The 27,220-nt window shown below is 59.8% G+C and overlaps 1 protein-coding gene across 1 annotated transcript in view; it reads left to right on the top strand.

Moving 5' to 3' along the window:
- Positions 1-10,796: 10,796 nt before the first annotated feature.
- TNFRSF8 (TNF receptor superfamily member 8) overlaps positions 10,797-27,220 on the top strand; it is a 59,372-nt gene continuing 42,948 nt past the window's right edge. The window contains exons 1-2 of the mRNA XM_051834348.2: positions 10,797-11,064; positions 25,222-25,309. Coding sequence (XP_051690308.2) covers positions 11,002-11,064; positions 25,222-25,309 — 151 coding nt within the window. The 5' untranslated portion in view covers positions 10,797-11,001. The remainder of the gene's footprint in view (positions 11,065-25,221; positions 25,310-27,220) is intronic.

Genomic DNA, 27,220 nt, shown 5'->3' with positions numbered 1-27,220 from the left:
GGTCTTCTCAAGTTCACTGGTTCACTCCTCTGAGTGGTTGCAACAGCCAGGGCCAGGCCAGACCAAAGCCAGGAGCCCGGCGCTCCATCCGGGTCTCCCATGTGGGTGCCGGGGCCCGAGCACTTGGGCTGTCACCTGCCTCTTCGCAGGCCATAGCAGGGAGCTGGATGGGAGGCATAGGAGCTGAGACTTGAAGTCGTGCTCGGGTTTGGGGTGACGGTGTCACAAGCTGAGACAGACCCTGCTGCGCCCTACTCCCCCCCCCCCCCCCATAATTCTCTGCAGCGTTTGCAGTGTGCCTGCCACCTGAGGTCAGGGCTGGGGTTTTCCACGTGCCCTGTCAAGGGCGGCACCCAGAAGGTTCGCATTCTGGAGCTCTTTGGATTTCAGGCGTTTGGGTTAAGAATGCGCAGCCAGTGTGGCCGTAGCTGGTGAGGACCTGCTCAGTTACAGGGGTTCCTCTCTTTGTGCGCACAGCGAGGCCTTGGAAGCCAGACAGCGTCTCCCGCTGGGTGGGGAAGCAGCCTGGCCCTGTGCTCCCCTAAGGAGACTGCTGAGCAGAGCGGAGAGGAGAGACTACTCCATTCGTCAGGGGCTGGGGAGGGGGCCTCCTAAACTACACTCAGCCCTCCCCCGGGCGCCTCCACTCAGCCCCATGGGATGCTCAGCTGGGCTGCAGGTGGGAAACCAGTTGAATCCAGGGCGGGCGCTGGGCGCGGTGCTTCAGTTGCTGTGTGGGACCCTCGCAGCCCACGCCGAGAGCCTGCTGAGTCTTGGCTTCTCCGCTTCAGATCCAGCTCCCTGCGAGTGCACATCCTGGGTGGGGGGGCAACAGGTGACGCTCAAATGCGGAAGTCCCTGCCACCCGTGCGGGGGACCCAGATGCAGCTCCTGGGGCTTTGCTCCGGCCTGGCTCAGCCCCGGCTGTTGCAGGCATTGGGGAGTGAACCAGTGGATGGAAGATCTCTTGGTCTGTGTTGTCACTCTGTTGCCTTTCAAATAAAATGAAAATAAAGTTTAAAAAACTAAAATAATTTTTTAAAAAAGATTATTTATTTGAAAGGCAGAGGGAGGGAGGGAGGAAGGGAAAGAAAGAGAGAGAGAGAGAGGTCTTCCATCTGCTGGTTCACTCCCCAAATGGCCACAACAGCCGATCCGAAACCAGGAACCAGGAGCTTCCTCCGGGTCTCCCACATGGTGCAGGGGCCCAAGGACTCGGGCCATCTTCTACTGCTTTCCCAGGCCATAGCAGAGAGCTGGATCGGAAGAGGAGCAGCTGGGACTTGAACCAGCGTCCAAATGGGATGCTGGCACTGCAGGTGGCAGCTTTACCCACTATGCCACAGCACTGGCCACTAAAACAAATTTAAATCCATTTGGGTCCTTGTCCCTTTAGCAAGGGAATCCGTGAAAGGGTGGCAAGCTAAAGCAATTTCTTGATAAGCTGTCAGTGTAATGATTCTATATTCATCGTATCTATTACTACCTAATTTTGTTACATTGTATTCATTAATTCAATACATGGCTATTGTGCCAAGCCCTGGTGGAAGATAAAGCATGGATGACAGCAGACGGAAGTCCCTGTCCTCGGGGCGCTTGCTCCAGCGGGAGTCCTGGGACCTGAGGGGCTGCCTGAGCCAGGCGCACCTGCTGCTGGGCAGGTACGCGCGCCCTGTGAGGCTACTTAGTTTATGGGTGCGGCCGTGCCCTGCCGAGAGGGGCCGCTCACTACAGGGCCCCCCGACAGTGCATGGAGAATGCCTCTGATGAGAAAGAAACTTTGCACAGGTTTCAGAATAACTTTGCTTCTTAATCCCATTTCCCCCAACACCTTTCGGAGTCCCTGCCATCCAGGATGGATCCTGGTCGCTGCAGTGTTTGGGCAGTGAGCATTCTGCAGCTTCCTGGGTGAAGCAGTGGCATTGCCTTTAAGTGATTTGTGATGCCGTGAGGCCGTCAGTGTTCCCATTTGACGAATGAGAAAACTGAGGCCAAGCGAGGTTAGGGCTCCAAGTTGTTTAGCTCTGTCAGGGACGGAGGGGTGTGAATCCAGCTCTGCCCGACTTTTCCAAAATACCTTTTTTTTTTTTTTTTTTTTAAATTTCGGAGCAGAGAGACAGGCAGAGTTCCCATCTGCTGTTTCCAAATGCCTGCAGCAGGGACGACGGGGCTGGGCTGGAGCCAGGAGGCAGAAACTCAACCCAGGCTGCTCCCTTCGGTGGCAGTAACCCAAGCAGCTGAACCATCGCCACTCGTCCGCAGCGGGAGCGGAGCACTGAACCCAGGCTCTCATGGGGACACGAGCGGCTTAGCCAGCAGCCAAACACCTGTCCCCTCCAGAGACGGCTTCTTAGAGCGACACCGATGACATTATTAGCGCAGCTTTCGCTTCCTTTCCTTTCTTAGGCCGGAGCTCTGATCGCTGACGACGGATGGTTTTCTGCGCGCGGCTGCTCTCCCTGGGCGTCCCAGACAGGTGGCGGGGACGGGCCCCGCTCTGCAGGCGTGCGCTCTGGGCTCCGCCTGACCTGGTCATTCTGAAATCAGGGGCCCCTCTGGGGCCAGGGCCAGGCCGGTGTGCAGCGAGGCAGGCTCAGAAGCGGGGCTGGAGATGACTCACCTGTGCCTGTTTGTGCCCCGACTCCACTTCTCGGTCTGATTGGGCTGCTGCCGGGCCGAGCCTCCTTCCTTCTCGGTGCTGAGTAAGCAGCCCGCGCCGGCCAGGCCCGCCTCTGGCCTCCGCCAGCCCCAGCTCTCTCCCCTGCCCCTAGCAGAGTTCAGGCCCCTGGGGCTGCTGGAAGTCCCCCCCCACTGCCCTCGCGAGCTCTTCCCAGCAGCCCCTGTCTCTGCTGTTGTTGTTTTTCCCCAGCCAGCTCTTAAATGCCACCTCCCCAGAGAAGCCCTCCCTGACTGCCGCGTCTGCCGACCGACCGTGGTCTGCTCAGACAGTCCTTGCCACGCGCTGCAGCAGCCGTCCTGCGCGGCGCCGCCTCCCTGTCGGCTGTGGGCAGCTCCACGCTCCCAATTTCCAGGCCCGAAGCCTCCACGCCTCACTTCCTTTCCCATTCAGAGCATGAGCGAGGCCCGTCAGCTCCACCCCAAAGCTCATCCAGAATCTGGCCAGGTCCCCACTGCTCCCTCCTGCTCTCCCCACCCCCCTCCTTCCCCTCCCCCCAAGGTATCTGGGGGCCACAGAGCGGCATGAGTGAGCTTGGAAAACCCGAGTCAGTTCATTCTCCTGTTCAGGACTCCCCAGCGGCTCCATCTCACGAGGGGAAGGCCCAAGTCCTCACGGCAGACACACAACCACCTCCTTCTGCTCTCAACGCCTCACCCGGGCTGCCGCGCTCCTGCCACAGGGCCTTTGCACAGGCTGTGCGTGCGGCCTGCAGTTCCTCCCACCTTCTCTCGCCTCGTCCTCGCGTCTTTGCTGAGCGTTTTGTCTAAGCGTGTGCACCCCACCTCCCTTCCTTTCCCGGAGTTTAGTGTCCAGCACTTGTTCCTATTTCATATGCTTCTTTGTCTTTGTTGCTGGAAGACAAAAGTTCAGCAAGGCCCTGGGCTCCTTGTGCAAGTTCAAGTCCAAGCCAGGGCCACGGCTGCCCTACCTACTGCCAAGTGTGAGCGGCTGCCCCCAGGCTGCTTTTGTGGGTGACATTGTCTGGAGCCACCTGGTGGGTGCTTGACATGCAAGTCTCAGCCCAGGAACACGCAGGGCCCCCCGGGAGCGGTGTGTGGGCGGCAGCACACGCTGCTTCCGGGCCAGGCTCCCCTGGGTTTCTGCGCCGTTTCCTTGGACATCAGCAGGGTGGTGTCCAGGTAGTGGATGGGAAAGCTGTGCTGAGCCTGGGAACGTGCGTGGGCGTGCACGGATGTGCGTGGGGGCGCGTGCGTGTGCTAGCATGGATGTGCGTGGGGGCGCGTGTGCGTGCGTGCACGCAGCATTTCAATGGTCTGGCTGGCGGCTCCCCAGCCCTGCTGTTCCACGGCCTCAGAGCCACGGCCACACAGACCCCTGGGACCCCCGCCACCCTCCTCCCTCCCTTGCCAGGTCTGAACCTCTGGGCTGGAAGATGAAGTCGCCAGCAGACGCAATGGAGCAGGTGGAGGCGGAGGAACTGGGTAGGGGTGGTCCCCTACTAAGTCCCCGTGTGGCCTTGGCCTCTGTCTACACTGGGTGGGGGAGGGGTGGTTGGAGGGGGACACCCCTACCAGCTTCCTCTCTCCGGGCCACTTGCTGATGTGAACCAGAACTCTGAGTCCTGGGGGTCGTGTCGGGTTTTTCTCAGCCCGGGTGGGACCCCGGAGTCTCCAGGTCCAGTGGAGGCCTGAACGAGGACCCTACTTCAGGCTGCGGGCTTTCTGCCTACTGAGCCTTGGGCCAGACCCGGCCTGTGTGGGCCCAGAGAGGGTCCTGGGCGTGGGGCTGACCCCCTCACCTCCCTGGCGGTGCAGGAAATCCCAGCAGGGGTTTCTGAATGAACTCTGCCCACGGTGTCTGCCTCTCAGCCTCCACGTGGCTCGTGTGGCTCGCGTGGCTGGCACCAGGGAAGGGGGAAGGCAAGGCTGGAGCCACTGGGCCTCCCAGGGCTCCTGCCCTCGCCCATTCGTTCATCGAAGAATCTCCGTGAGCCACGCCCACGCACCTCGGGGGCCAGAGGCGGTCTGGTGCCCACGAGCCTGGTCCCAGCTGGGAAGCTGTGCTGGGGGTGATGGCCTTTCTCACCGCGGTGTGCGTGCCTTGAGGCAGCGTTTGTGTGATTTGCTTTTATGCAATTTCTCCGGAGTGTGATTGACATGAGGAGAATGGAAAAGTTCATGGAAAAATGGAATGCGATGATAGTTTAGGGGCAGGTGTTGGCCCAGCTGCTTGGGGTGCCTGCACCCCACATCTGAGTGCCTGGGCTTGAGTTCCGGCTCCAGCTTCCAATGCAACCACTAACGCACAGCACGGGAGGCAGTGGTGACCGAAACAGTGGGGTCCCCGCCACCCACGGGGAGACCCAGTCTCGGCTCAGCCTCAGCTCAGCCTGGCCATTTGGAGAGTGAGCCAGTGGGAGCTTCCCCTCTCTCCCTCTCTCTTCCTCTGCCTCTCTCAGTCTCTGCTTCTCGAGTTTAAAAAAGAGGTAAGTTTATTTTTGGTGCAAAAACTCTCAAAATATTCATAGAGAAATGCACATTATGAACAACCTGCGTAGATTTCCAAGTTGTTTGTCCCCAGTAAACTCACCTTTCATTTCATTTCGCACACACTTTTCCAGGGCCCCGCGCAATATACTTGACCTTCTGAAAGCTGCGATGTTGTAGGTTGTAGCATTTGTCTAACCCATCAGCCCAATGAGGATGGTGCGTATCACCGTCACCCTGTCGAGGGTGAGCATTTTGGAAAGCTGGGAGAACGAGGTTTCCCACAAGTGCAAAGGTCCTGTGACAGGGACAGGCTTGGTGGCACTAACGTCGTAAACAGGCCCATGGGGAAGGTGACTAAGGGGCCAAGGTGGACCAACAGGTCTGAATGGAGCAGCCAGACTCAACCTGGCACCCATAAGGGATGTGGCGGCTCAGCCCACTGCCCCAAATGCTGGCTCCTGCTCGACGCTTTCTTGGAAGTTCCGAGTTACTTACGTTGTGATTCAAGGGCAGAATGCCAGAAGGGGCTCCTGGCTCCTGGCTCCGGATCGGCACAGCTCTGGCCGTTGCGGCCAATTTGGGAGTGAACCATTGGATGGAAAACCTCTCTCTCTCTGCCTCTCCTCTCTCTGTGTAACTCTGGATTTCAAATAAAATAAACAGATCTTTAAAAAAAAAAAAAAAAAAAAAAAAAAAAAAAAAAAAAAAGAAGAAGAAGGCCAGTGCTGTGGCTCACTAGGCTAATCCTCCGCCTTGTGGCGCCGGCACACCGGGTTCTAGTCCCGGTCGGGGTGTGGATTCTGTCCCGGTTGCCCCTCTTCCAGGCCAGCTCTCTGCTGTGGCCCAAGTGCTTGGGCCCTGCACCCCATGGGAGACCAGGAAAAGCACCTGGCTCCTTGCCATCGGGTCAGCGCGGTGCGCCGGCTGCAGCGCGCCGGCCATGGCGGCCATTGGAGGGTGAGCTAACGGCAAAGGAAGACCTTTCTCTCTGTCTCTCTCTCTCACTGTCCACTCTGCCTGTCAAAAAAAAAAAAAAAAGAAGGAAGAAAAAGAAACAGCATCACAGCCCTCCGTGGCAAGTATTCTGTTCCCATCTTGTGGGTGAAGGAGCCGAGGCCCCGAGTGAGGAACTTGCCCGAAGCACACAGCTAGCAAGTGGCAGAAACAGGATCTGGCCGGCGGCTGTGTGGTTCCAGGGTCCAAGGCAGCCCGGAGTGGAGCTGGTGCAGGCTCCCCGGGCCCCTCTGCCCCTCGCCTCACATGAAGGGGACTTGATGAGAGTGTGGCTGCCCAGGCCGGCATTTTACACCTGCGGATTCAGAAGGGGGAGGTCTCAGGCTTGAACTCGGGGCTCCAGACTCCCCAGCCAGGCTCCCCGCACCTGCAGCTGCCGCCCGCTGAGGAAGCCACTGTGTGGCTGGCAGGCTGTGTGTCACCCACCTGACATCACCAGAGGGCCTGCCCCCTGCCCACAGCCGGCGGGGGATCCCCAGGCCCCGGGTGCTTGGCCGCCATTGCGAAAGGAGAAGCCGGGGCCCCTCTTGTCCTTGCCTGTCGAAGGGTCCTTGGCGCCCAGGGCTTGCTGCCAGCCTCGGAGGGCAGGGGAGGAAAGCGGCACCCCTCTCCCGCCGCCATGCTCCCGAGCCCCTGGAATTCACACGTGTGCCCCGTGCCCCCTTCTGCTCGGGCAGAGCCACTGGTGTAGCCAGAAAACATAATGACTTTCGAGCCGGGTCCTGTGGTGTCCGTCACTCACCTGGACTCCTCTCCCAGCCACCACGCTGCTGGGAACACTCGGGCAGCCCCTTGGGACGCCCGGGAGAGGCGGGGCTGGGAAGCAGGTCCTCCCACTCCAGCCTAGCATGGAGACGGCCCCCGCCCTGGCCAACACTGTTTCTGCAGCCTCCCGAGAGATCCAGAGTGGGAGCCATGGGAATCGCCTCTCCCAAATGGAGGACCCACAGACGGCATGTGTCCCGGGTAATGACCTTGTGCTCAGATCCCAGCCCCACCGCGCTGAAGCTGTGTGCCCTCAGGCAAGTCACTTAACTATTCAGAGCCTCAGTTTGTTCATCTTTAAAATGGGGCTACTACACTGACTCAAAATGCTGGGGTCAGGATTGGATGTCCAGGGACCAGCACTGTTGATATTGCATGGAAGGTCACCAAGGGCAAGGCTGAGGGCCTGCAGCCTGCCCTTCTCGGTGGCCAAGCTGGAGAGATTGTACTCCTGTGCCTGGTTTCCAGCCAGGCTTGGTCTCTGGGTATCCCATCTGTGGGTGTGCATGGTTGGGGTTCACCCATGTGTTGGGGAGCCCCAAATGTTTACCACCAACTCTGAGGGGTGAATTCCCAGGGGCCGGAGTGTCCTGGACCTCAAAAGGGTGAGGAGCCGTGGGGGCTTAGGTGGACAGGGGTCGGCTGTGGCCAGGGATGGTCCACAGAAGCTCCTGGTGGGGGCTCCTCCTTCATCAGGGACCACAGGAGAGGCTCCGGGATTAGCAGCCCGGCCCAGGGGAGAGGAAGGGGCAGGCATTTCCCTGAGGGGAGGGGCAGTCAGCCTCCCACCTGCCTGCTGCTGCTGGGGGAGGGGGTGGTGAAACCGAATCCTTAATCTGCTGAGGGTATCTGGGGGCCGGGCTTCCCAGCTGCTGGGGAAGTCCCTGGATTTCCTGTACCCAGCGGGACCCTGCGTCTTGTGCAGTATGCAGTATCCCACCAGCAACACGTGTCCTGCTTCCCTGCCCCCCGCCCAGGGCCTCCTGCTGCACCCGCCTGCCTCCGCTTTGCTGAGCTGGGGCTTGGTCTCTCCAGCTGGCTCTGGGAGCCCCTGTGACCCCCACGGGACCTGCTGCTGCCGCCCGGGACTTCCCCTGCGCTCTTCAAAGCACTTTCACGCCCGGGAGGGGTCACGATACCTGAACCCTGCTTGCCCCAGGCTCCCTCCCGGGGATGTCTGGAGCCCGGCTGCAGCCCGCCACGCTGGCCCTGGCTGCCGGCTGTGCCCTCTCTCCAGCTGCCACATGGGCGCTGTCCTCGGTGCTCAGGGGCCTGGCGCTGGGGAGAGGGGCTGTGAGGTTCCCAAGGAGGCTCCCGGAGAAGATGCAGCCGGGCTGGGGTGAGGAGCGGCCCCACAAGTCGGAGGAGTTGGTCTCAGCCTTGAGCACTGCTGGTGGTGGGGCGCCCTGGCTGGGCGCATTCACTGCTCTGTGCCTCAGTTTCTCCCCTTGCAGAATGGGCACAATTATAGGATCTTCATGAAGTGTCTGTGGGGACTCAGGCGCTAACACCTGGTACCTCTGAGCACAAAGTGAGCACTCGGTGAGCTGCTATTATTACCGTTACATTCGAAACAAATTCCCAGGCGACGAGGACTCTCCCCGAACACACTGGGCGTCCATGGGATTCTGTGCAAAGGAGGGGCTGGGGGAACCGTGTGGGCTGCGGGAGGTCCCGTGGAGTCCACGCCGGGGGCCGACGGGTGGAGAGCCGCCTCCACAGCCCCTCTCCGCGGTCATTTTTAATGGATGTTAGTATTCCATTAAGTGCATGCACTACCATTTCACTCTTCCCTGTTGTCGTGACTCTCAGGGTATTTCCAAGCGCATAAGTAACATGCTAGAAAACACTGCTGTATTAACAGTTTCTTTTTCCAGTTGAGCTGTCTCCCTAGTTTTTCTTCACTGGGGTGAGATGATTGAGCCAAAACTGGTACTTTTTTTTTTTTTTTAACTTTTGCTAAGAATTGCCATCTTGCTTTCTGAAAATGGTTGTGACAGTCACCAGCACAGCGTGAGTGAGTGTTCTGGTTTCACCACAACTCTGGGTTTGGATTTTACCAAAATTGTTTTTATAAAGCAAAAGCAAAAAAAAAAAAAAAACAAAACCCTAGGCTTAAAGCTTAGAAAAATTGCATTAATTTGCATCTCTTTGGTTACTAGAAAGGCTGAACTTTTTCAACATGCAATTAATTTTTTAATTTACATTTCCTCTTGTGTAGATTTTTAAAAAAGATTTATTTATTTATTTGAAAGTCAGAGTTACACAGAGAGAGAATGAGAGAGAGAGAGAGAGAGAGAGAGAGGGAGAGAGAGAGAGGTCTTCCATCCACTGGTTCACTCCCCAGTTGGCCACAACAGCCGGAACTGCGCCGATCCGAAACCAGGAACCAGGAACCTCCTCCAGGTCTCCCACGTGGTGCAGGTGCCCAAGCACATGGGTCATCTTCTACTGCTTTCCCAGGCCATAGCAGAGAGCTGGATGGGAAGAGGAGCAGCCGGGACTCGAATTGGCACCCATATGGGATGCCGGCACTGCAGGTGGTGGCTTTACCCACTGCGCCACAGTGCTGGCCCCGGTTGCTTTGTTCTGTGCTTAGCAAACATTTATTTATTCAAAACAATAGTTCTGCTACAGTAGAAAGTTCTAGGCCAGGAAGCAGATGTCCCCACCGCCCTCTGTGAGCCTCACCGACAGGTCACTCGGGTGGTCACTGACCTCCCTGTGGGAGCCCAGAGACCGCAGGAGAAGCAGTTTCTCCAAGAATCCAAAAGCTAGGGGAGATTGGTCGTGAGGTTATCAGTCGTCAAAAAGGTCCCAGTGGGAGGTGGGATCCCGCAGCAGAGGCCCCCAGCAGAGCGAGGCCTGGCACCGGCCCCCTTGGGACAGGCCCAGGCGCGGGAAGAGGCGTGATCCTCGGCGTTCCGGGCTCCGGGCAAACCGCTGGCCTGCCTTTCGTCAGAGCACCTGGGACAGTTTTCCTGTTGGTGAGCCTCAGTTCCCATGTCTGAAAAAAGAGGAACAGGCGCCGCAGACACTCAGTACAGATGTGTTGGATGTAGAATGCTAGGATCAAAGAGAACCGAAGCAACAGGGGAGAGCTGGAAGGGAAACCCAGTCCCTCAACAAGAATCAAAGCAGAACCAAGTAAGAATGCCAGACACCGCCCCAAGGCGTAAGCCTCCCAGAGGGCAGGGGACCGAATATTCTGTTCTGTCCACCGTCCCTCTGACAGTTCCCTCGAAATCCACCCATCCATCATCCATCCACGTCCATCATCCATCTACCCGCACACTCATCCATCACCACCCACCCATCTATCCATCCATCATCCACTCACCCATCATTCATCCACCTGCCCACTCATCCATCACCACCTATTCATCTACATCCATACATCTACCCCCCCATTCATCACTCATCCATCATCCACCCATCATCCCTCCATCTCCACCCATCCACCATCCCTCCATCCTCCACCCAGTCACCCAGCATCCACCCAGCATCCTCCACCCAGACGCACCCCCAGCAGGTGCTATGAGTGGGATGGGTGTGTGGTGGCTTTCTCTGCAGTCCCCACTCCAGGGTCCCTTCCAGAGGATCTGCAGGGCGCGGGAAAAGGCTGCTACTCAAGGCACGAGGGGCAGGAAACCGCTGCAGGTTCACCCTGCTTGGTGTGGAGGTGGGGCTGGGGCCTCCGATCTCCTGAGAGTCCCTCTCCTCCAGGGTCAGCTGCCCCTTGCCTCCTGCACCCCAGCCGGCTGGGGCCAGCAGCAGACTCCTGGGAGCCAGGACCACTGACGCTCGTCAGTTCCGGGGCGGGCCATTCAAATGACCAGGGGAGTGTCTTGTCCTGAGTCATCTCTGCACGTGTTTGCCCCCTTTTTTCTCCGTGGCTAGGAGCCCCGCGTTCCTGGAACCAGTCAGTCTGTGCGGCTCGCGGTGGTGGGGGCGGGGAGGAGCCCAGATGAACTGCACCGCGTGCCGTTAAAAGTGGCCTCCCGAGGTCCCCGCGCGCTCAGCTCAGAGCGCCGGGACTGCACGTGGGCGCCGCGCTTCCCGGGCTGCTGGCTCCGTGCTCAGCCAGCCGGGATGCGCACCCTCCGCGCCGCGCTGGGGCTGCTGCTCCTGGGGGCGTTGTGGGCCTTTCCACAGGTAAGGGGGTTCCGGGGGCATGGGGAGGAGGCAGCGGCCCAAGGGCATTCCCCGCCCACCTGGAGTGAGGGGGCGAAGGTGCCGGCAGGGGCGCAGGGAGGCGCAGACGTACAGGTGGGCGGTGGTTGCCTTTAGAGCCAGTGCGGCACCTCCTCCGGCCCGCGCGGGTCCCGGGTCTGACTCAGCTGGGAGCCAGAGAGGTGCTGTTTGTCCGTGCGCAGGCCAGCTGCGGTCCTCCGTGGCCAGCAGGGGCCAGTGTCTGACTATGCCCCTCTGCTGGGGGGCCTGGGAAGGGAGGCAGAAGGAGGTGTGCGTGAGACGCAGGGGTGAGCGCGCTGCACCAGCCAGACTGGCTTTCCTATCCTGCCTGGCCAACCAGCAGTATGGACAGAGCATCCTGGGGGGCTCCGGCTCCTGGAGAGAGGTAGGAGTGGTGCTGACGTGGGCTCTGGGGGTGGCATCTGTCCAGGGAAGCCCCAAAACTGAATTTAGGAACTGCTTTAGGGAAACCGGGCATGTGCCAGTAGCACTGGTAGGGGGAGGGGGAGTCAGATCCATCAGGTGTGGCCCCTGCATCCACACCCAGAGTTGGTACTGGTGGGTACCGGTGGAGTGTGCAGATGGAGGCGAGGGCCTGGGGCTCTAGCTCTGTCTGAGCCTGCGGGCAGGGGGAGGAGGGAGGCAGAGCAGGCTTCAGGCAGAGGAGAGAGGATATGGGTGGGACCGGAGTGGGGGGGGGGTCAGGCAGGGATCCCGCCTCCAATGGGGTTACCCAGGGCAGAGGGCAGGGGGAGCAACCCGCGGTGTTGTGTGGACTGCATTCCCCCTTGCAGGTCTCCCAGCCCTCACCTGGGGCAAGGCAAGGGCTCCCAGTGCCAGGGTGCCCGGGAGAAGACACGAAGGAATGTGAGAGGGGTTTGGGGTACTGGGCTGGTGTCTGGCAGCTGAAGGTCATGGACTTCATTTCTTGAAATCCCTCCCTCAGTTACAAACGGCAAACTCTATGCACTTCATTCTACAAGGAATAGCTGAACACATCCTCACCGCAAAACTAGACACGCTACGGATAGAGCCCGGGCTCCTGACACCTTCTCCTGATTCCTTTGAAGTTGTAGTCACCACCATTGATTTGTGCAGCTCTACCGGGGCATGCCCGTGTTTATACTGTGTACATAGAAGGTTCTGTGTTAGGTGCCCCACGGTGTGTGTGGCGCGTCCTTTGGCTTTTACAATGTGCACCTGTGCCGGGGAGAGCTTTGCTGTGGGTCCTGCCAACCTTTGCCAGTGCTGTGTAGTCTCCTCCTCCTCCTCCTTCTTCATGAGATTTATTTATTTATTTATTTGAGAGGTAGAGTTACAGAGAGAGGAAGGGACAGAGAGGTCCTCCGTCCACTGATGCACTCCCCAATTGGCCGGACTGGAGCTGGGCTGATCCGAAGCCAGGAGCCAGGAGCTTCTTCCGGGTCTCCCACGTGGGTGCAGGGGCCCAAGGACTTGGGCCATCTTCCACTGCTTTCCCAGGCCATAGCAGGGAGCTGGATTGGAAGTGGAGCAGCTGGGACTCGAACTGGCGCCCATATGGGTTGCCGGCGTCACAGGCGGAGGCTTAGCCTACTGTGCCACAGCGCCGGCCCCATGCTGTGTTGGTTTCTGCCAAGCGGAGCGGTGCCCAGCTGAGTTTCCTGCTGGTTGGCCCAGTGTATAGCCCTGGGCGTGGGAGTTTGGGGGCAACGTGTGTGCTTCTCACTCAGAGGAGCACCTACAAGGGTCTTGCAACAAGTTCGTGAAAAAATGGAACAAAATGCATGATCCACGTTGCCCAAAGGTCGCTGGTCCCGGGCTGCCGAGGGGGCTGGCTGGACAGAACACCCTCCCGCCGGCCGCCCAGGGAGTAGCAGCTTCCGCACATCCTAACCGACTTTGATCTTATCAGGGTTTTTATTTTTGTCACTGTAACCAGTGGAAGGGACTACATCCTTGTTGTCTTCATTTGCATCTTCCACCTCCTGGACTGAGTATCTCTCCTGGTCTCATGCCTGGGCACTGGGCCTTTCTGAGTAGGAATCGGATGCGGGGGGTGAGGTGCCCAGCAGGGGACTCCCTTTGGCCCCTCAAGTGGGCTTCCTCCTCCGGTTCCCCAGTCAAGACTTAGGATGCTCATTAAAAAAAAAAAAAAAAAAAAATCCAATCAGGGCTCGTATGCCTTTGACTGTAGAATCTTTTTGTCGTCTCCGTCTGGATTTTCAAATCTCTGTCGCATGTGGCTGGTACCCCAGGGCGAAAAGGCCTCTGACGCCACCCAGCGCTGCCTTCCCCAAGAGGGGCTGTGTCATGGGACCCAGGACGGCTCTGCCATCACTCGGGCGGGGGGAGGAGGGCGTGTCCCTCACCACCATCTTTGCATCCAGGTGCTCAGGGTGGGGGAGGGGAGGCCAAGCCCTTTGGTAGACTGCAGACTTAGGTCCCCCAACGTCATCCTAGCACCGAGGCCACAAGCCCCTTGCACATCCACGTCCCCCAGTTCCAGCCGGGCTCAGCCGGGGAGGGTTCCCCGGGGTGAAGCTGCTGGCGTGAGAAGCTCTGTGTGTCATCGTCCCACTGGGGCTCCCACTTAAAAATAAACCTTTTTTTCCCCTTAATTACTTCATTTGAGAGGCAGATAGACAGCCAGCCAGAGAGCCCATCTGCTTGTTCATTGCCCAGATGCCTTCAATGGCCAGCGCTGGGCTTGGGCCCAAGCTTGAAGCTGGGAACTCGGTGCAGGGACCCAACTACTAGAGTCATCCATCACCCACTGCCTCCCAGGGCCTCCATTGGCAGGAAGCTGGGATCGCGCGGAAGCCAGCTATCAAACGCAGACGCTCCAATGTGGACTGTGGGCATCTTCGTCAGTGTCTTAACCACCAGGCCAGACACCCACCGGGGCCCCACGTGAAAAGCTAGCTCTGCCCAGAGCGGAGTGCGCCTGGGCCGTGGGGTCGCAGGTCCCGGGGGGAGGGCAGGAGACGTTTGCTGGGCCAGTCCTGGGAAGGTGGCATTTGCGGGGCTGGGACCATGGGTGCAGGCAGGAGAAAGAGGCGCTGGCCTGCCGTCAAGGGCGCTCTGCTCGGAGTGGGGCTGGGGCAGTGGGAGCCCCGTGGCGGGAGGGTGCCTCATTACTCAGCCTGAGAGCAGCCAGTGCTGGGAGGCGGTCAGCGTTTACTGGAAGTTTCTGCAGCTCCCACTCATCTCTTGCTTCTTGAGTACTTGTGATTCACCCTCAGGTTTGTGCGCCCTCGGCGCCCTCGCAGCGCAGGAGTGCACAGAGGAAAACGGGCCGCGGGGCGGCTTCGTTCAGCTGGGCCTGGGCCAGCAGGGCCTTGTGGGGTCTGGGCACTGACCCTGGGATGGGGGGCCCCCTTTTCCTGGGCGGGCCTAAGCCCTGCACGCAGAGTGTCAGAAAAGGCCGCCCCGGGTCCATGCCAGTTCCCGGCCTCTCTCTTTTCCAGGGGGTGTTGGGGTGGGGGCGGGGCCCTTGTTCCAGAATCTACATTGGAAAACCACTGGGCATTCTCAGTGGCCTTTGTGGCGGGGAGGGACTTTCTGTTCGCCACCTGGTCCAGTTACTCACTGAGAGCCTGGGTCCTTCCGGGACTTTCATTCATTCACTCATTCATTCACCCGCAGCTCCTTCCGGGACGTTCATTCATTCATTCACTCACCCCAGACCTTACGCGAGCAGCTGCGCTGTGCTGGGCATGGCTCCAGGGCTTTCAATCCCCAGGAATCATTCAGCCCCTGCTTGTCTGCCTCCTGCGACGGGACGCTCACTCCTTCCCAAGGCAGTGCGTGCCGCCCGAGGTTTAGAAGATCTTCAGGCTGGCGCCGCGGCTCACTAGGCTAATGCTCCACCTTGCGGTGCCGGCACATCGGGTTCTAGTCCCGGTCGGGGCGCCGGATTCTGTCCCGGTTGCCCCTCTTCCAGGCCAGCTCTTGCTGTGGCCCAGGAGTGCAGTGGAGGACGGCCCAAGTGCTTAGGCCCTGCACCCCATGGGAGACCAGGAGAAGCACCTGGCTCCCAGCTTTGGATCAGCGCGGTGCGCTGGCCGCAGCGTGCCAGCCGTGGTGGCCATTGGAGGGTGAACCAATGGTAAAGGAAGACCTTTCCCTCTGTCTCTCTCTCTCTCACTGTCCACTCTGCCTGTCAAAAAAAAAAAAAAATCTTCACGGTGCTCCGAAGTCTGCCTCCTCAAAGCTTCCCCTGTCCTGGACATGAGTCACCCACCCCCCACCTCAAATACGGCTCAGCACTGTGGCGGCTACTGCTCTGGGCTCCCAAGACTCTGGACCCGTCATACCCAGGTCCCCCAACACGGATTTCCCAGGTGGCATGGGCCTGAAGCCCTTCGTCATCCTGTTATTGCCAACTCATTCATTCCACAAACATTCGTTGAGCACCTACTGTGGGCCGGGGGGCGGCAGGTGCAGCCACTGGGTGGCATTGTGAGACGGGGGGGGGGGGGGCCCAGCAGACACGCACTGTGTTTGTGCTGACCACAGTGGGGGCGGTACAGCCTGTGGCATGAGACAGACAGGTGTCTCTAGGTGGGGGAAACGGGACAGCCCCTCGGAGCAATGGCCTCCACACAGAGTAGAAGGCAGGAGGCAGCCAGTAGAAGGCCCAGGGGCAGAAGTCCTGGGGAGCCAGGGGTGTGGCAGCCAGAGCAGAGCGGGGAGGCGGGGAGAGGGGCCCAAGGGAGGCATGGGAGGGGGAGGCTGGCGCGGACCTCTGTGGCCTGCGGCTGGGAGGGAGGTTCCTGGCTGAGAAGTGATGTCACAGGATGGGTCAGCCGTGGGGTGGGGGCGGGAAGCTGACGAGTGCAGGAATCCAGGAGGGGCCGGTGGAGGTGGGGGTCGCTCCGAAGTCAGAGCAGCCGGGCCTGTGGATGGACCGGGTGCGAGTGCCGAGGGCAGAGGGCACCCGGGACCCTGTCCATGGCTGGGGGCAGCACCTGGCTGGCTGGTGACTTCCTTTGGGGAGGTGAGAAAAACCAGTCAAGGATAAGTCAAGGATAGAATGTGTGTTTTTGGGAAAAGCCCAAGTTCAATTTCACCTATACCTGAGTCTCCTACAGCCACGAGTGTGAGAAACCTTGCATGAGCCAGCAGGGCTGGTTCTTCCCGGGGCTCGGGCAAGCCACGCCTCCTTGCTTCTCCCACCACCCACTGCTGGCCCTGCTGGGCCGCTCCCCCGCCTGCTGGCCCCCCATCAGGTCTCTCCTCCGTCTCTGACACTCTGGGAGTCTCCCTCTCGTGCACACCTTTGCGATTCCACTGGGTCCCCGTGGCTGTGGATGAACCAGGATAATGACCTTGACTCAGGAGCCTACACTTAACCCCACAAGCTCAGGTTCTGGGGGTCAGCATGTGGCCACTGCTGGGGGCTCATTCTTCTGCCCGCCACTCCCTGCGTTTGCCTCAGTCTGCCCACTGCCCTCGTCAAAAGTCTTTTTTGGGGGACAGTAAATCATGTGCTCGGGGTGTGTGGCCTTTAGAGTCAGCCAAGGTCATACCCTGCTTGTTTGTTTTTTGTTTTAAAGATTTATTTATTTATTATTTGAAAGGCAGAGTTAGAGGCAGAGGCAGAGAGGGAGAGAGAGAAAGGTCCTCCATCCTCTGGTTCATTCCCCAAATGGCCACAACGGCCAGAGCTGGGCCGATCTGGAGCCAGGAGCCAGGAGCTTCCTCTGGGTCTCCCATGCAGGTGCAGGGGCCCAAGCACTTGGGTCATCTTCCTCTGCTTCCCCAGGCCACAGCAGAGAGCAGGATCAGAAGTGGAGCAGCCAGGACTCGAACCAGTGTCCATATGGGATGTCTGCACTGCAGGAGGCGGCTTTACCGGCTAGGGCACAGCGCCGGCCCCCACACCCTGCTCTTGACCTTGGTCTCACAGTGACCTCAGGCATTGTGGCCTCTGCACCGCCCCCCCCGGAATGGTCCCAGGCTTCCCAGACGGCGTGAGGGAAGCCAGGACTGCAGCGGCTGTGCGGAGAGTTCTCTACCTCTGTAGGGGTGGGCTTCTGGGCCCTGGTCCCTCCCCACAGGCAGGAAACACACCGGCCCTCTGGAAAGAGGCCAGGGCGCCCCCTGCTCGCACCGGGGGCCCCTCCATCCCCCCATTATGCTTTCTGTGGCTGCTACTGGGGAGTATTTTTTTTTTTTTTTGGACAGGCAGAGTGGACAGTGAGAGAGAGAGACAGAGAGAAAGGTCTTCCTTTTGCTGTTGGTTCACCCTCCAGTGGCTGCTGTGGCCAGTGCACCGCGCTGATCCGAAGCCAGGAGCCAGGGGCTTCTCCTGGTCTCCCATGGGGTGCAGGGCCCAAGGACCTGGGCCATCCTCCACTGCACTCCCGGGCCACAGCAGAGAGCTGGCCTGGAAGAGGGGCAACCGGGACAGAATCCGGCGCCCCAACCGGGACTAGAACCCGATGTGCCGGCGCCCCAAGGTGGAGGATTAGCCTAGTGAGCCACGGTGCCGGCCCCCATATTCTTAAAGAAAAGTTTGTTTGTTTGTATTTGAGATGGGGAGAGGGATGACTTCCATCTGGTTCACTCCCCAAGTGGCCACAATGGTCAGGGCTGGGCCAGGCAGAAGCCAGGAGCCCACGCGTAGGGCACACATGAGCAGGAAGCTGGCTTGGAGGCAGGGCCGCCGGCACTGCCGCACGGTGCAGCTGCCCCAGGCCGCGGCTCACCCACTGTGCCACCCCGCCCGCCCCTCTGGGGTGGTTTTTACCACATCTGAGCTACCGCTGGGAGTGTACCGCCCACACTTGCTGCAGCCCAGAACTTTCCGGAAGGCTGCAGCCCATTTGACCGGCTCCTGAAGCAGGCACGGGATTTCTGCGGAGCAGGGAGGCACAGAGGGGAGGAGGGCGGAGCCGGGGCTGAGTCTGGACTCGGGCCAGGCGGTTCTGGTACTGACCCACTCTCCCCATCGCTCTGAAACAGCTGGGAGCCCCTCTCTGCCAAGGCCCTCCGGAGACACAGCGTCATCCGCGGGCCCGATGGCTTGATCTGCAGGTCCCACCCGCAGCTGCCTTGGCGTGGCCAGACCACGGTTCCTCGGGCCCACCCCTGCTCTCAAACCTTGAGTGGCTCGCTACCGTCAAAGACAGCGTTTCCCACACTCACTTCCGGGGAGCAGGAGTGAAGTAGGAGTTCCGGGGAGAAGGGTGCTGTGGCCAGTGAAGTTTGGGAAACAACATGCAGTTTGTCTGTCTGTCCCCCTCCCCCCACCTGGCCCATTCCTGGACAGAGAGCGAGGAGAAGCCTGCGACTTAAAGCGAAGACCTCTTCCGTGGAAGTCAGTGGTTCTTGCGCTATCTGGGTTTTGCTGCCCTTTCTCGCCTCCTAACAGTGTAGAGCCAGCGCGGGATGCAGTGGTCTGTGGGAGATGACAGTAAAGGACAGGCGTGTCGCCAGGGCCCCAGTACTGGGCCTCCTGTCCTCCTGCCCGCACCGTCTGACCCCCGGACCCCTGGCGGCCCGGCCCTTCCTGCGGGGGCACCCTGCTTCGGCCGTGCCTGCTGCCCACAACGCGCTTCCCCCAGTCCAAGCCTTCTTGGCGGCCAGGGTAGATGCAGGGCTCCGCCTCCACGGCCCGGCCCTGCGCACTCTCCTCTCTGCCCGTCTCATGATCCTGGTGCCGACGTCCTGCACCGCACCAGTGCTGCTTGTTTTCCTGTTCTCGTCTACAGGTATCTCCATCTGTCTGTCTGTCCGTCCGTCAGTCATTCTCCAGATGGTCACCTAGTGTCTGCCCAGTGCCTGTTCTGGGCGCTCCCAGCACCTGTGCATCGAGACCCCTCCCCGCCCCGTGCATTGTCCCCGTGTCCAGCACGTGCCTGGTTCAGGCTGGGCACGCGGGCCGGGACTTTGGGTCTCTTCTTTGTCTTCTCAGGGGGGCTTAGTTTCCTGTTGCAGCTGCCGGTGCCACACAGTTAATGGCTTAAAATAACTCAAATTATTATCTTTTGGTTCTGTAATTTTTTTATTTGCTTGAGAGACAGAGAGAGAGAGAGAGAGAGAGAGAGAGAGAGAGAGTCAGTCTTCCATCAGCTGATTCACTCCCCAAAATCCTGCAGCAGCTGGGGCTGGACCAGGCCAAGGCCAGGAGCCCAGAACCCCATCCAGGGCTCCCTCGGGCATGGCAGGGAGGGAGTCCTTGAGCCATCACCTGCTGCCTCCTGGGGACAGGTTAGCGGGAAGCTGGAGGCAGACGCAGAGCGCGAGCTGACCCAGGCACTCAGGGGGGCGTCTTCCCTGCTGTGCCCAACCCCTTCCCCAGTTCCGTAGCCTCGGAGTCTGAGTGGTTGTTCCTCCTGAAGGCTCCGGGACAGAACCCGTTCCCATGCCTTTTTCCTCTTCGCCCCAGAGGCCGCCCCAGGGCCTTGGCTTGTGCCCCCGCCTCCACCTTCGGGGCCAGCCGCGTGGCGTCCCCGACCCTGCTTCTGTCACCACCGCATCTCTCTCTCTGGCTCTCTGAATCTCGCGTTTTTAAGGACTGGGATTACCCTGGGCCCACCCAGATGACGCAGGATGGGGTGGTCTCCCGTCTCAAGGTCGGTTAGCAGGGATTTTTGCTGCACCTGCTTCCTGAACTCCCCTGTGCCCTGTAGGTGACAGGGGCGTCGAATCTGGGGTTGGGGGTGGTCGTCGCTGGGGTCGCTGTCCTGCTGCCCCCAGCCCCTTCTCGTCTCCTCTTCCAGCCCTGGTGGGCGGTACCAGGTGAGGATGGTGCTGAGTCTCGCTACACCTGTTCCGGCGAGGGGCTCCGGCTCTATCCTCTGTGGCTGCGTCTGTGTCCCCTGAACAGGGGAGGGGGGGGAGCTGGGGGGAAGCCTGGCTCCTGCTCCCGGGTGTGACAGCTGAGGGAGAGGCTGTGTGCACCTGGGGGGTGTGTCTGGGGGGGACAGGGCGACTTCACTCTCAGGTGGCTCCTGACCTGGAGCTCAGGTGAGTGCCCTGGGTGCAGAGGGGTTCAGAGCTCCCCAGAACTGGGAGGCGACTAGTGTGGTCCCTCAGTCCCTGCGGAACGGGGTGTGGTTGGCAGATGACAGCTTCTGAAAAGTCATGCTACCCCCCTGATGTCACGAGGGAACAGGCTTGGGGGTGGGGCCATGATCTGCAGGAGGAAGCCGCTGGCAGGGGGCAGTGAGAGACTGGGAGACGGGGAGGACAGAGCCTTTTGGAAGCAGTCTCGGGGGTCGGGGAGGGGGTCACAGCCTGGAGGAGAAGCACATTGCCGAGCTGCACGGCGCTGGGCACATTTCTTCCCTGGGGCTCGGTTGTGCTGCCTGTAAAATGGGACGATCCTATTTGGCTATTAGAATCACTTTTCCTGCTGGAAGTGAAAGAATGTGGCATTTATGCTCTCTTTACATCAGCACTCTTCAAACATCGGTGCACCTGACTCAGTGGGGGGGCGGGGCGGGGCCTGGCCAGGAACGAGCAAGTCCCAGGCACCGCCCCCGAGTCAGCAGGTGTCTGTGTTGCGGGGTGCGGGGAGGGGGTTCCCTGCACAGCGCTGGCCCCGGTGAGGATGTGCGCTTGTGCCGCCCCCACCGCCCCCGCTGCAGACTTGGCCGGCACAGGTGTGGTCAGCTCCTTTCCCTCATTCAGCGGAGACCAGGTGGGGATTTTTGAAAGTGAAATTTACCAAGTCTTACAGGGAAAACCAAACCACCCGAAAGTAGCTGAGAGCTGCTCAGGCCTAGGCCGTTCTCTCTGGGCCGTGGGGCCACTAGGGCTGGCCACAGACCTCTGGCTGCACAGCTCAGCACCCCGTGGACACCTTGCTCTGCCTCCAGCAGACAGGGGAACCCCACCCAAAGGCTCCTCCTCCAGCCTCGGGCTTCCCCCTCCCACTCTTCTCCCCCCTCCCTGCGCCTTCCCAGGCAGGGCCCAGAGCGAAGCCCCCAGGCTCCCTCCCTGGTCCCCTGGAGCGGGAATGTCAGGCCCCTGAAATCCCGAGGGGCAGACTTCCGGGCTGCTGCTGCTCCAAGGCAGCTGTCACTTCTTCTCCGCCAGGAGCTGGATGGGAGCGGGGGGCAGCGAGGGGCAGCGAGGGGCAGCGTGGCAGGTGGGGGAGGCAGCAGGGCGTTGTGCTTGGGGCAGGGACTGGGCCAGCTTCGGGGGCCACAGACAGTGCAGCCCGTGGCAAAGCTTTCTCTACTTGACGGGCTGGGGGCCCTACGGAGGGGTCACAGTTCCTGGGGGCAGTTCTGGGTCCCGTTCAGCTGCATGGTGCCCAGGAGGGCTTGGCGCCACTGTGCTGTGGTCGGGATAGCTGACCTGGCCTCAAATACTTTTTTTTTTTTTTTTAAGCTTTATTTATTTGAAAGGCAGAATTACAGAGAGGAAGAGGGAAGGAGAGAGGTCTTCCATTTGCTGGTTCACTCCCCAGATGGCTGTGACGGTTGGGCCAGGTGGAAGCCAGGAGCCGGGAGCTTCATCTGGGTCTCCCATGTGGGTGCAGGGGCTCAAAGACTTGGGCCATCTTCCACTGCTTTCCCAGGTGCATTAGCAGGGAGCTGGATCAGAAGTGGAGCAGCCAGGACTAGAACTGGCACCCATATGGGATGTTGGCACTGCAGGCTGTGGTTTTTAACCCACTGCACCACAGTGCTGGCCCTAGATCCTTTTTTTCTTTTTAAATATTTATTTATTTGAAAGGTGGAGAGAGGAGAGAGGAGAGGATAGGAGAGAGAGAAAGAGAATATCTTCCATCTGTTGGTTCACTCCCCCAATGTCGGCAACAGCTGGGGTGGGACCAGGCGAAGCCAGGAGGCAGGAGCTCCACCCAGGTCTCCCCACGTGGGTAGCAGGAACTCAAGCACTTGGGCCATCACCCGCTGCCTTCGAAGGCACATTAGCCCAGAGCCAGAGGAAGCGGAGCAGCCGGGTCTTAAACCGGCACTCGGGTGTGGAGCGTGGGCATCCCAAGTGGTGGCTTTACCTGCGGCACCACAACACCCCCCCCCCCCGCCTCAAATCTGGACCCCACCTTGGGCTGGGCTCCGCCTTCTGGGAGCCTGGTTTCCATGGTGACAGGGTCTCGGGCTGCCATTCCCATCACTTCTGCAACCACACAGGTCCTTGACTCTACCCCCCTTTCTGGACTCTTGTAAAGTGATGACATCACAGGCCAAAGAAACCCTGCTGTGTCTTCTGGGAAAGGCCAGCCGCAGGGGCTGGGTGCTGGGAGAGGGGGCTGAGCCGGGCCCCCACCCACATGTCTGGGAACAGCTGGCGAGACCTGTGGCCTGACCAGTAAGCGCCACATGGAAGATGGACTCAGCTTTGAGTCTGGCAGTGGGAAGAGCGCCCTCTGGGGGTCAGCCGTGGATGCACACCGACACCCCCTGGCTGTTACAGGTGCGGTTTTGTTCGCTCCTCTCCATGCATACACGCGCTGCTGTATTACTGCTATTTTCTTTTGTGGAACCATTTGCGGGTTAGTTGCAGACATTTGGACCCTTCGCTCCTGAATATTTCAGCCTGCTTGCTTCTGTTATGTAAATAAGTCATCAATGCCACTCACAGAACCCAGCATCAGGGCTCACCGCTTATCCCACCAGGCTCCTTGGTAGCTGCCCCCCACCCCGATTCAGCATCAGCCTTCATGTCTCTCCCCCATTCTGGAACATTCCTCGGCTCTTCCTTGTCTTTCCTGCATTGGTTTGTCTGATGTTTCTCCCTGATTGGATTCAGACCGTGGGCTTTTGTTAGGATGGCCTTAGGGTGATGTGTCCTCGGCACATGGGCTTTTAATTGTTTTAAAGATTTTTTTTTATTTGAAAGGCAGAGTTACAGAGAGAGAAGAGGAGGAGGAGGGGGGAGAGAGAGAGAGAGAGAGAGATCTTCCATCTGCTGGTTCACTCCCCAGATGGCCATAACAGCCAGGACTGGGCTGTGCCAAAGTCAGCAGCAGAGCCCAGAGCTCCATCCGGGTCTCCCACATGGGTGCAGGGACCCAAAGATTTGGGCCATCTTCTGCTGCTTTCCCAGGCAGATTAGCAGGGAGCTGGATCAGAAGTGGAGCAGGCTGGCGCCAGGGCCATTAGGCTAATCCTCCACCTAGTGGCGCCGGCACACTGGGTTCTAGTCCCGGTTGGGGCACCGGATTCTGTCCCAGTTGCCCCTTTTCCAGGCCAGCCCTCTGCTGTGGCCAGGGAGTGCAGTGGAGGATGGCCCAAGTGCTTGGGCCCTGCACCCCATGGGAGACCAGGAGAAGCACCTGGCTCCTGGCTTTGGATCAGCGCAGTGCGCCGGCCGCAGCGCACTGGCCACGGCGGCCATTGGAGGGTGAACCAACGGCAAAGGAGGACCTTTCTCTCTGTCTCTCTCTCTCTCACTGTCCACTCTGCCTGTCAAAAAATTAAAAAAAAAAAAAAAAAGAAGTGGAGCAGCTGGGTCTCGGACCAGCACCCATATGGGATGCCGGCATCATAGGTGGAGGCTTAACCAGCTACACCACAGCACCAGCCCTAGCACCTGGGCTTTTGTATGCTAAGCATGATCCTGTGGCCCAGAGATGGGGACAGAATTGGGGACACAGTGAGTTCAACTCTCCTCTCTGCACCTGGCTGCTGTGTGACCTCAGGCAGGTGGCTGCACCTCTCTGGGCTGCATTCCTCCTCTGTAACATGAGATTTCCTCTCTTAACCTCTTCCTAACCGTGGGGCTTGACTTCCAAAGAGCCCCAGGGATACAGCAGGGAGTTTGTTCCAAGTGCACATTCCTGAAAAAACCAGTCCTGGACCTGTGCTTCACCCCAAACACAAGGAGGGGACTTGGCAGCAAAGGTCAGACCACAGCCCCCGGCAGGTCACGTGGGGGAACTCCCGGACACGCTGGGTGGACAGACGTGGCTTAAACAGCACTCAAATATAAAGGGTGCTAACCCCCAAGGGGATGTTGGTGAGCTGTCCGCCAGGGCCAGGGCCAGCCAAGACAGGGAGGAGGGGGCGGCGTGGTGGCGCCCTCCTGCTTGCCCGGCGCCTTCTCCCCGCGCCCACGCTGGGCGCCATCTGTAGGGGTTCGGCCCCAGCAGCCAAGCTCGTCAGGAGGCGACTCCGTGGTGAACCCCGGGGAAGGCGGAGGGGGAAAGCCGGCAGAGGGCCAGGGTTCCAAAGGGGGCCGGGAGCGTTTGCTGCAGGTGTGGGGGAGGAGAGAGGCCGGAACGCCCAGCGTTGGGGTGGGCGTTGGAGTTGCCCTCCGCCTCTTCTCCCTCATGGAGTGTTTTGGGGAGGAAGGAATGGATCCGGAAGTTCTCATCCTGATTTTTAAATATGTTGCTGTGTGTTTATTTTCATTTTATTTGAAAGGCAGAGAAACAGAGACGGGGTGATTAATTCCATCCACTGGTTCACTCCCCAAATGCCCAAAGCAGCCAGGGCTGGGCCAGGCTGAAGCCAGGAACTGGGGGCTCCATCTGGGTCTCCCATGCAGGTGACAGGGACCCAAGCATTTGAGCCATCCCTGCCACCTCCCAGGATGTGCACCAACGGGAAACTGGAGTCAGAAGCAGGGCCGAGGCCAGCGCCGTGGCTCAATAGGCTAATCCTCCACCTAGCGGCGCCAGCACACTGGGTTCTAGTCCCAGTTGGGGTGCCGGATTCTGTCCCGGTTGCTTCTCTTCCAGGCCAGCTCTCTGCTGTGGCCCGGGAAGGCAGTGGAGGATGGCCCAAGTGCTTGGGCCCTGCACCCCATGGGAGACCAGGAGAAGTACCTGGCCCCTGCCATTGGATCAGCGCGGTGTGCCGGCCGCAGCGCGCCGGCCACGGCAGCCATTGGAGGGTGAACCAACGGCAAAGGAAGACCTTTCTCTCTGTCTCTCTCTCTCACTGTCCACTCTGCCTGTCAAAAAAAAAAAAAAAAAAAAAAAAAAAACAGGGCTGGATTTGAACCCGGGCCTCTGATATGGCCTTGGACAGCCCGTCGGCATCTTAACTGCTGTGCCACGCGCCCACCCCTCATCCCGGTTCTGCATTGTGCGGCTGGGTCTCAGGCCCAGCCTTGGCCGCGAGCAGACCTAGGGCTCCCAGGACTAGAGTGGCTCAAGGGCGACCTCTGTTGGCTCTGCCAGGCCTCACCCTCTTCTCTGACCCCCAGGATCGCGCCCTCAAGGACGCCTGTGCCAGAGACCCCGGACGCTACTACGACAAGGCTGCCGGCCAGTGCTGCTACCGCTGCCCCTCAGGTGAGCTGGGCCTGGGCAGGGGACAGCAGGGCTTTGTCCTGGAGTTCTGAGCCTCTGGGGGCTGGCGAGGAGGAAAGCCGGAGCTGCCAACGCTGCGGCCCTTGGCTGCGGGTCACTGAAGGAAGGCAGAGTGGGGGGACCGGGTTGGCTGCCACGGCCAGAAGAATCCATTCTGCGGGTTTGTGACTCAGAGCTGCCCCTTACTGGGCACTTACTGCATGGCAGCCTGAGACGGTCCTGGCCTGATGCATCTCCACGCGCTCACCTTGCTGCCTCTGCACACGACGCTATCCGGCTCAGCAAGGGTACTGCAGAGCGGCCGGGGCTGGGGTGGACCCCAGCGGCCCCTTGTTTCTGGGGCCTTGAAGCCCTTGGCAGCTCCGGTCCGCTGCAGCCCAGAACACATCTTCACCCTGGGGCGGTGGGCATCTCGAGTGGGGGGCGGGCAGGCCTCTCAGGGGCTGTGGTTGACCATGGAAGCCCCACAGCCCACCCAAAGGCCTCCGCCGGCTGGGGCACGAGACAGAGCCGCTGTGCGGTCTCCGAGCTCCAGACCAGAGGTCATGGCAGGGGGGCACACGTCACTCTGCCAGCGGCGGGGGGTGGGGGGGAGTCACTGCACGTGGGCATCGCTGGATGTGGGCGAGTGTTGTCTGGAGGGCTTCCTGGTGAGGGAGGGCAGGCCTGTGGCCTGGCAGGCAAAGAAACCCAGGGTCATTGCGGGAACCCTCGCCAGGTGTTCCCAGACCTGTGGCCACTGAACACCCTCGTGAGGCTCAGACAGACAGAGGCAGACATTTAGGGAAAGAATTTGCTATTTTTGGTATTTTCTATTTCCAAAAATGATTCAGAGTAGCCACTGAAGGGGGGGAACAGAACTGTATTTTATGCTTTAGTGTGGATCCTGACGGAAGTGTGAGGTGGGTCGCCTTGCTTCCGGGCTGGGGACTTCAGTGCCCCCCACCCCCGGTCTGTGCACCTGCCGTCCGCCCTCTGCTTTCCCTCCCCTCTGGCCCCCAGCCATCCATCCCCTGTGTGTGTCACTCACCTCTGGCTGCCGTGGACTGCACAGACAGCAGGTGTCTGTTTGCTCACAATTCTGGAAGCTACAGGGTCCACAGTCAAGTACAGCTCTTGGGGAAAGCTGCCCTCCTGGCCGGTAGGCGGCGGCCTTCTCGCGATGGGGACTCTACCCACCCACCCCCCCATGAAGGGAGGCCACTGCTCCTCTCAGGCATCACTGAACGTCAGCTGCCTCGTGAAAGTCCTGTCTCCAAATATCGTCACTCTGGGGTGGGGCATGAGGGTTTCAACACGGGAATCTTGGGATCGCACAGTCCAGCCCATAGCACCGCCCCCTCCCGTCTCCTTCCCACCACCCTGTCGTCCCCATCCCCCTCCTCATCTCCTTCCTCCCACCTCTCGTCCATTTGTCTGCTCGTCTGTCCATCCACCATCTAGCCATTCACTCCTCATCCATCCGTCCATCCATCCCGCCAACAATTAAATCTCATTCTTATAATAACAAGGTCACTTTTTGCCTTTCCAGTCTTTCTCTTCTCTCTCTCTCTCTCTCTCTCTCTCTCTCTCTCTCTCTCTCTCTCTTTTTCTTTTTTTGACAGGCAGAGTGGACAGTGAGAGAGACAGAGAGAAAGGTCTTCCTTTTGCCGTTGGTTCACCCTCCAATGGCCGCCGCGGCCAGGAGGCAGGTGCTTCTCCTGGTCTCCCATGGGGTGCAGGGCCCAAGCACTTGGGCCATCCTCCACTGCCTTCCCCGGCCACAGCAGAGAGCTGGCCTGGAAGAGGGGCAACCAGGACAGAATCTGGCGCCCCGACCGGGACTAGAACCCGGTGTGCCAGTGCCACAAGGCGGAGGATTAGCCTAGTGAGCCGCGGCGCCGGCTCTCTTCT

Source organism: Oryctolagus cuniculus, chromosome 7 (assembly GCF_964237555.1).
Source record: "Oryctolagus cuniculus chromosome 7, mOryCun1.1, whole genome shotgun sequence".
NCBI lineage: Eukaryota > Metazoa > Chordata > Mammalia > Lagomorpha > Leporidae > Oryctolagus > Oryctolagus cuniculus.
The sequence above is the reverse complement of the archived record's forward strand: the minus strand, read 5'-3'. Positions and strand labels throughout refer to the sequence as shown.